At 35.9% G+C, this 9,709-nt stretch overlaps 1 protein-coding gene across 5 annotated transcripts; it reads right to left on the bottom strand.

The window, feature by feature from the left end:
• Positions 1-1,181: 1,181 nt before the first annotated feature.
• LOC121254925 (probable protein phosphatase 2C 76) lies at positions 1,182-9,091 on the bottom strand. 5 transcript variants are annotated; one of them, XM_041155164.1, is made up of 10 exons: positions 8,695-9,091; positions 8,255-8,283; positions 7,765-8,061; positions 6,750-6,877; positions 6,027-6,125; positions 5,593-5,751; positions 5,147-5,233; positions 2,882-2,973; positions 2,327-2,401; positions 1,182-1,601 (listed from the first exon to the last, which is right to left on the bottom strand). In XM_041155164.1, the coding sequence occupies exons 3-10, from the start codon at positions 8,016-8,018 to the stop codon at positions 1,413-1,415; spliced, it is 1,083 nt and encodes a 360-aa protein (XP_041011098.1). In that variant the 5' UTR covers positions 8,019-8,061; positions 8,255-8,283; positions 8,695-9,091; the 3' UTR covers positions 1,182-1,412. The 5 variants fall into 5 exon arrangements, with proteins under 5 accessions (XP_041011098.1, XP_041011096.1, XP_041011097.1 ...); XM_041155162.1 differs by having other exon boundaries at positions 8,749-9,091; XM_041155163.1 differs by lacking the exon at positions 8,255-8,283.
• Between the last annotated feature and the right edge of the window lie 618 nt (positions 9,092-9,709).

Here is a 9,709-nt window from a genome sequence, read left to right as displayed (position 1 = left end):
AATCTAATATTTGATGAAACAAAAAGAATCTTCTCTAATTTTTCGTAATTAAATTTTAACGAGTTTGACTAATTGGAGCCACCAATCGTTATCAATTGATCAAAGATCTATCATGAAAAGGTGCGTCAAAACTTTTCTGGGACTAAAAACAAAAAAGGAAACACGACACTTTGTTTTGTGTATCAATCACGTATTGACTAAATTCTTAAAAAGTCAGGTGGTTAAATCTGGAATGGACAATAGATAAGCTTCAGATAGAAACAAAAATGGTACTATGTATATCTGAGATGGGTTTGAGCTCAATATGGTTTTTAATTTGATCTGGTCTCTTATTTTTGTAAAACCCCTATATTTCACTTAAATATGATATATTCATTTAATATAGAATATAAAAGTATTTTAGGTATTGTATTTATAGGAAAGATAAGATTGATAAGTAAAACATCATATTTTTGTATTATATATAAGATTTGAGAATATTTAAATCCATGTTAATGAATAATGATTTTGCTTGCTAGAAGCCTCCTGCACTGCTCCTTGTTGAAGAATGATGATGGACACAAGTGCAGTTTGATGCAATTAGAGAATCCTTCAAGTCCCAAAACCATTTCAGCTTCTTTTGAAGAACATGCCAAAATGGGATTAGGATCTTCTTTTGGCTATCAACTCTAACCTCCAAAATCTAGCTCATATTCACGCATCAGCATGGCATTGAACTTTAAGCTACATATGATGGAGCCTTTGATCATCCTCCAAGATTTAAAGAATCTGTTCACATTTTATTATCATTTGTTTTTTATCATCTATTCCATTGATGCCAGGACGTTTTCCATGTTTCTGTAGTGGGTTTGTGGACGCTATCCCCAGTGCAGGCTCTCAATCAGAGGAAGACCTTAGCTAGTGCAAAGTCTGGGTCTTCCAAATGGGATTACGTTCCAAGTATTGCATTTCCTGTGTTGTCGAGAATGAATGAATCAACAGAGCTTCCTGTATTTTTTTTATACCTTATTGAGAAATGACATTTGCAACAGAATATGCAAGCACTGCACACTACTTTTAAAAAAATGTATCAAACTTACATGAAAAACTAAGTTTTTAATAATAGACCTCACTCAACTCATGACTGTATCTAACATTACTATTGTAGGAATGAGTCACTAACTTTACATACAAATTTTAACTTCAAAAGAAGAAAAAGCATCACACTTTATTATTAAATATGAAAAAAAAAATACTAAATGAACGACTACAGCCAGATCGACAAACGATACACGGACAAGTGCTTGAATAAACAGGTCTCAAAGTCCATGTTTTTAAAATACACAACCAAGCAGGAATGGAAATGAAATGAATAAATGCATGTTCAGGCAGTGTGCATGTGCAGATTTCGATTACTAATATTACGTAATATATTAATTGATCCACCCATGCAATAGAAAATTTCTAATCATGCTGGGGCTGGACGGATCTGCTCTGTCATGGAGAAATTTCACCACAATGCACGTAATATTGTCTGCACTGCCACGGGTAAACGCAGCCTCTGTTAACTTCCGAGCTGCTGCCTCTGGATCTTCTTCAGTTCGGGCAAGAGATACAGCATCCTGCAAAAAGTGTGTACAAGAGGATGGGGCAGATAATTTAACGGTGAGAAATATTAAGAGAATGAGAACCATCATTGAATTATTCGACTCCCTCACACCATCACTGCACCAAAGCTAACCACAAGATGCCAATCGATTTATACGAAGAAGACTGTCAACATTCAAGAGTGTATCAGTCTTCACTAAATTACGTTCTACAATATACACGACCTGATGCATGCTTCAAGGACCTGTATTAGTTGGTATTATGACAGGTATCACAAGGTAGATATCAACCTCATGGCTCAGTTTTCTTGAGTTTCTCTATCATGAGTTTCAGGGAAAAAACACAATCGGGCATCATATGAGTAAAAATCAACAGAATTAAAGAGGCTTCATCTCTTTTTCCTTTCCTCTTTCGTGACTGTCTATATCTAAAGTAATCTATAATTCTTGGAAGACCAATGCTTCATTTAGATTGGGTAGATAATGGAAAATGATTGTGCATATTTAATTAGGTCAATTATTACTGTAAATGCCAAACCCGCTTCCCAATTAATATATCATCCGCGACCAAATTGTGAGCTCAATCAGGTCAGTCATCACTAAAAATGGCAAACCCACTTCCCAATAAAATATCATCACTGACCAAAGTGTGTGAGAGCATGCACGTGCAAAAGCATGTGTATGTTTACATGAGGGTGTGTGCTGTTTGGGGGAGGAGGGAGAGACAGTGTTGGGCTTACATCATTGGGTACGACATCCCATAGTCCGTCACTTGCCAGCACTAGCAATTCAAATTCTTTATCTATCTCTTGATCCTGGAAACAAAATTACATGTATTATTTGTTTTTCATAACTAGCACCTGTGGTAACAGAACTAAGGACCTATATATGATACAAAGAACTCTAGCATGATTTTCATTGAGAAAGCTTTTTGTTCCATTCTGTACTCAAGGGGAATTTCTAGGTATGTAAAGGGTAGCATAGTAACATGAATAAAAAAACAAAAGATAAGAACACAAATACAAATAAAAAACTATAAAAAAAAAAATAAAAAAGGTTGTCTATACACTATGTTGATATTGAAATAAAGGGTTGCTATTTTTGCAGTTGATGCAGGTTGTAACTACAAGCTTAGCATTGAATTCATTTGAGCATGACTACTTTTGTTTCTAGGCAAAACTAGGAAGCATAGACATCAACTGTTAGTGCCATGCACCATTTGCATTCAAATCGTTTAAAAGAAATTCATACTACAGAGAACTTTACAAGATAAAAAAGATTATGTCAAGGATTACCTGAATCTCTGGTTCCGCCACAACAAACTGCTTCAACATGCGGTTTCCAAAAGCACGAGACATAGCTAACACGCCTCCCACCCTCCAAGTTCCTATAAACACAATCCAACACATCAAGTTCAGCTATTTGGAGTTGTCATTTTGTTAATGATAATGGATAGCATAATACTAAAAAAGACAATAATTGTAGTCATTTGTGTCCTAATATTCTGTTGTTCCAATCGGAACTATTGTATGGCCTGAAAATGCAGGGAAAAAATTTGAAAGGAAATTCAACATATATTTGAGCACTCAAGAAGAAAAAATCTATTCATCATTCATTTTCTCATCATCCCATGATGTGGCATTAGATGATAGGTTCGCAAGTGAAATATAATAAATAGTCTCCAATCATCTAATGCCACATCATAGGATAATGAGAGGGTGATAAAAAATGGATGATGAGTAGCACTGAAGAAACACATGGTGAGAAATGACTAACACAAATGAGTACTAATGGCCCAGAGTTCAGACAAGAAAACCCATCATGCAATCAATAATTTATTTTGTGTAGGAGCGATTTTTTTTTTTATATAAGTAAAAATATTATATATATCAAAAGGAGAAACCAAGTACACAGAATGTATACAAGAAAACACCTTGCCCAAAATGACCCAAAAAGCCTGTGAAAAAACAATCCAAAATACATCAAACCCGACCCCAACCCCTTGTTTCCTGTAGAACTAAAACTCTACCCGAAAACCCAACCCCAACCCCTTGATTGCCGTCTTCACAATGCCCTCCCTTTAGATTTCCCTCTAGTTGAGCTACCACCCTTAGCGTCGTAGTTGATTGCCTAAGAAATGAGCAATTTCTATAACACTCCAATGATGGGATTACACTTTTGGGCATGAAGAACAAAAGTCAGAAAAGGTTCTGGAATGTGTCAACAATGGGGTATGCAGTCCCTATGTGAATGGGAGTTTGTTGGCTGAAAGATCAAGAGACCAGGCTTTTAAAGCATACCAATTTCTATCAGAATGTGAAAAAGTGAAATGCAGCCGGTAACTAGACAACTCACTGCTAGTTGGTTTGTGATTGTACTTATTACAACTAGTTTAGTTTGGTTTGAGTCATTCAGATTTCCTTTTTTTTCCCATTGTTCAAGTAAAACTCTTTAATTTAGTTATATATTTGTTTATTGCTAAGTAAACGCAAGTCACACACTCATCCAGGATTGAAGCCACTACCTCACACTCCACATCCTATTTATGAGGAAAGAGAGACCCTCTCTCCAAAAACTATAGGTTAATGCTGCACATTTATGAATACAAATATGCATATAATATAAAATAAATGAAGTTAGCACAAACACAATTCATTTTATTTTAACATGCATCATAGGCAATATGAAACAAGATATATGCAAGTACACCTATATAAACTGGCTAGTTGAGAATTCTGTTGGCCCTGCAGCGTTCAGTCCCTAAGAAAAAGTTGTACCAAATACAATGGATCAAGGTTGGCATGGTCCGGACTCTCATCCTGATTACCATTTGAGACCTTTTTTGCGATGGAAAATTCAGGAGTGGTTGAGTTTCATTACATCAATATGCCATGTCTAGCTGCATTACCTTATATTAACTAAGGCACCATCAGCCTTGCTGATTAAAATAAATAAATAAATAACCACTAAGGCACCATCAGCCAACAGAAGATCAAGCATTAATGAGAGAATAATTTTTTTTTTATAAGTAATAAGAAGTTTTATTAAGGCAAGTAAATAGGCATAGCCCAAGTACACAAGGAGTATACAAGCGGAAACAGCAAAATACAAGCAAGGAACTAAGAGCTAGGAAAAGCTAAAAGGAACGGGCTGTGTTTTGATGATAGAGAACGTTCATTGGTAGAATTTAGAGAGTTTTTCTTTCAAACTGTGTCTTTGGGCGAATGTTCTGGTATTGAATGGGGATAATTACAAGATAATACAAATAGAGCAGAAAGGCTTGTCACTTGAACTTCAAATCATATCTCCTCTGCCAATATATTAGTAAATCCAATGATCCTAGAGAACTAGCTTTTCTCTTACCACTCAAGGGAAAGTACTCTGCCAAAACTTCCCATTCATTTGACAAGCCTAACTCTTTATACCAGTAACTCAGAGGCAAGACCCACTAAAATATTGAGCCATGTTTTGTAGATCAATTGCACCACATACATAAATGATACATGATAAATTACTTAACCCTTGTTTCAATGAGAAAATTATACACAAATTAACCTTACCGGCCCACATTACAACGCCCCCAGCACTTTCAATTCTTTTCCGCTCATCGCTTCTATTTGGTTTGTGGTCTTCGGAGAGAGGAATTGCTGTTACAAAGGGAAAAAAAGCTACACTTAGAAGTCCCATTCACAGCTCCATAGTTCTTATAATTTATTTAGAGTTGTAGCATGGGAGTAATTACTGCAATCATGAGTAATTAATTCTTTCATAGGATATTACATTATAGAAGTGTATGTTTTCCAGATGAACTAAATCTCGGGGCGGTAACAAGTATAATTCCTTAGATCTCTAGTTATTAGTATTTTATGTCCTTTATAAATTTCAGCTCAACATTGATTTCCACCGTGATTTTAATCAGAAACTTTCATCTGAGCGTTTTTTATAGGTAACTTCATCTAAGCAATTACCAACAACAAAATAGCAAAATACATGATGAGTGAATTACCTTTACCAGCCTTAGATATTACAGCCCTTGAATCTCCAACATTGGCAACATATAGATGGTTACCAACCAACACAGCTGTCGATGCCGTAGAACCATCATCGCGGTAAGTATCTCTCTCCGAATCCAAAAACTCAGCATCAGTCTGTTGATATGTTTCACCTGCAAGCTTACCCAAGTTACCAAATAGAAAAATGGCAAACCCACATCAGGTGGTGAAAAAGCACCCCATGCAGGACCCCAGGCACTGTGAACCAGCATTGACAAAGACTTAAAGCCATTTTCTTCTGCCTGTATGAGACATAAATTGTTACTAAATATATCCACTAGCATGAGGTCCTGCATCAGAACACCAGCAGCAAGTAATATGCAACAATCACATAAGGTTGCTGCTTCACAGGTGCATGAAAATGGGGCATCAGATAACTGGAACGCACGAATAGCTGATTTGGTGTCGATAATAAATTGTGGATGCTTCATGAGATTGTCAAACAGATGCTCCTTTAAATACTCAGCTGCACGAGAACCCCCATGACCTGTAAATACATGTCATATTTATTAGAGACCTTGCATCGTACACAAATACCAAAGAGGTTACTGTAAATGGTTACTGTAAATGGAAATTATCTATAGCTGAAATGCAAAGAGAGTGGACCGTGTGAACAGGTCCAGAGTCAATCCTTAATGAGACAGAACCTCTGAGATCTAACCCACACCAGTGTGGCTTGACAATTACAGTTGTTAAAATTTTAGGTGTTTCCATTCTTGGATGATTTTATTTTAATTAAGCATGTAGATGGTCAAATGGCAATAATGTCGGACTTCGTGGAACTTTTACATAATAGATTTCCTTAGTAAAAACCATGAAGTAATGGAACAGTGATCCAAAGCCCTAGGTTTGTTCCACATCCAGATTTCCTCTGCACATCATAATTTTGTATGTAGCAGTCAAGAAAGACATGGGGAGACACTCATACGTCGTCAGTAATTAGCCTCCTCAGTCAAGTGCATATGGGAAAATGTAACAACGTAACTCCAATGTAGCAGTTTGTATTCTTCCTTTACATGGAGTCACGTAGAACATCATCTGTATGTATCACAGATACTTCCATAGATAATGTATTTCTCTAAAGCAAGAAGAGGATCAGAGAAAATCTAACCATCGAATATTCCAAACAGATAGACTGTTTGCTCATCAATCTTCGATGTCTTGATATCATAGAAATCCTCCATGGTTGTTCTCTTTCCTCTAAAACTTGAATATCCGCAGCTCAGTTTTCCATCTTCACTGCCAATTAAAGAAGAGACTCGAGACCAGTTCAGTTTGATCTCATAAGATAATAGGTACACTAAGAGCACAAAATGCAGTCACTAGGACAAATTTAGATTGATCATTACTTTTTTTTATAGGTAAGCAAGAAATTTTATTGATATTAGATTGATGATTAACAGAAATATGTCCCTGAACATGAAACATTTGCATCCAAATCGCTCCAATTTCGGTAAGTCTATTGGAGAAAAGCAAAGATGACTTAAGCAAAAGAGATTAACTAAAAACTTAATAACTTTATTCCTTATGTGATTGAGATACCATTTTCTCCACATGATTCTAAAAAGAGAAATGATTTAGCCATAAAAGGATTTTACCAAAGTAAATAAACTCACAATCTAACGTGGATTGATATGGTACATCAGATTGTAAAGTTATTTTTATTGTAAAGTTAATCTAACATATCACATGAAGCCACATCAGTTTGTAATTTTTTTTTTTTTTTTTTTTGTGAAATTTCTTTGTGGCTGTAGCACTTTTTTATAATGCCTCTTGTTCTTTGCTACCAAATTTTTTATTATATTTACAAGTCAAAGTACAACGAACTTGTATTAAATTTAATGTGTGGCTTCCTTGCAAAAATATGATTTAGTAAAAAAATGCAAAAAAGAAAAACAAATCAATAAGTAAACGTTCAGCAAGGAAACTACATGCACGAGTACATACAATAACAACACTAAGCATGCTTGGTCTTAACTGGCAACGTATAGGGAATCTATTATGACAAAACAGCACTCAAAGGTTTTACTTATAGCTGAAAAAGTACAAGGAATAGGGTTCAGAATCATAATCAGAAGAGAAACATATAGGACTATATGTGATAAATGAGGCGAGCCCCTATTAACCTTTTCCATCCTCCACTAGCAAATCTTCCATCTTCGTCCTTCTCTGGCAATACATCAACAATCGGTCCCCCTTTTTCTGGAGCACTTGTATCAACCATCATCTTCGAATTCTTTCTAAACTCACGATTCCAAAAATTCCTTAAGCCAAGGGCTGCATTCAAACTCCTTTGAATATCACCCAATTGTACTCTGCCTTTGGAGAAGATTCCTATATTCCCAGCTTGAACAATCACATTCCTATGCAACCGTTGCATAATCAAATAATCTAGCCTTTGGCGCCAGATCTTCTTTTATTTACTGCCCAATGACATTACGAAAATTACTACATCACACCAAATCTCCCAAAATGACAAATCAAAATGTTATTTATTTTTCCTTCCATTTCTAATGCTCTTAGAAAGACGTTCAAAATTTATAATCGGAGCAAAATAACAGCAACACAAACATGGAACGAACTACCAAATGAGACCAAGATTTTCAAGATATACACCTGAATTCGACTCCAACACATTCGAGCACCTGGGTAAAGATGAAACAGAAAAAATCCAAATTCCTATATTCGAGCACAACAACATCAATAAAAACTACCAAAATAACCACCAAAACGTACTCCAAAGACACGTTTTTCGACTCAAACACGACATGTTAAAAATCACCTAAGAATTTTGTTTATTTATAGGTTCATTGAATTGAGCCTCATAAGGCCAACATAGCATTATTCAGCTGAGTTTCTCCATATGCAAAACAACAAAAAAAACATAACAACCGCACTCTCTATCTCTCTCTCAGTTTTCTCAGCAACCACACAAAATCTTTAAAAAATCAGATAAAGACACAGATATTGAGATGACACAAATCTTACGCTCTCCAAACTACTTGAAACATCGACCTACCAACAAAAAAGACGTCAAGAAAGTCGATCGAAATTACAAGAATATAGAGCTGAATTAGATAGACTTTAGACAAGAATACTCGAAATAGTACGTAATCTTCATCCAAAATCTCAAGGTTCAGCTCCGGTAACAGTCGGATCGGATCGAAGATACCAAATCGAGGTTATCAGGTGCGGCTCGGCGCAAGTGAGAGGATCCGAATCTGATAGTGCGGAGATTCAGCTTCGTGTGCTGTATCTCCCTTTAGAAAGTGAGAGAGAGAATCTGAACCCTAGAGCGAGTGAGAGATTCAAAAGGTTGAGATAGGAGAATAAAGAGCGAGATCGCCCAGAAGTGAGATTGAAGCAGAGAGATAGGGAGTGATGTGATGGTATTTTGTAGCTTTGGCACTGAAGAGAGGTGGGTACGTGGCAGTGCTCATGCATCCGAGTTCTTCTACGGATCAGCCACTGTTCACGGCTGATCCGTAGCACACCTTACCTGTAATTTTTGTTTTTTTTTTTTTTTTTTATCAATGAAACGGTGCGCACAGACTTGTTGATAAAGACGAAAACTGTGCTCCTTCCAGACGTGTGAAACGGTGCGTACTGAAGAGAGATTTTGTTCTGAAGCTTCTCTTCCACTTGCAGCTCCTCTTTGAAGCCATCTCCGAAATCAAACTTAAGAAGCTTCTTCAAAATCGTGGCTATCTCGTGAACGTCTCCCTCTCCAAATTCGCAGTTGAAGCTTCTGCTTTCTTCCTCTCAATTATTTTTGTTCAATTATATTGATTTCTTTTATGCGAATTTTTTTCTAGTTTCATCTTCAAATCTTGAATTATTGACTCAGCTAAACTAAGTCGTAGAGTTGCATTTTGTTTAATCAGGAATTTATCATTTTCTTTAGTCCTAAACGATAAATAATCTATGCTTCAAAAGCTCAAATTATTTTCTTATACAACATTTTTTCGGAAATCAAACAAAGTTAATTAGGACTTTTTATGCTTGTAATTAGAGCCATACCTAAAAATCATGAATAATCATTGATTGTCGATCAAACGCTCACAAAAATTC

The sequence above is a fragment of the Juglans microcarpa x Juglans regia genome, chromosome 3D (assembly GCF_004785595.1).
Source record: "Juglans microcarpa x Juglans regia isolate MS1-56 chromosome 3D, Jm3101_v1.0, whole genome shotgun sequence".
In the NCBI taxonomy this organism is placed as follows: Eukaryota; Viridiplantae; Streptophyta; class Magnoliopsida; order Fagales; family Juglandaceae; genus Juglans; species Juglans microcarpa x Juglans regia.
This window is presented reverse-complemented; position numbering and strand designations above follow the sequence as displayed.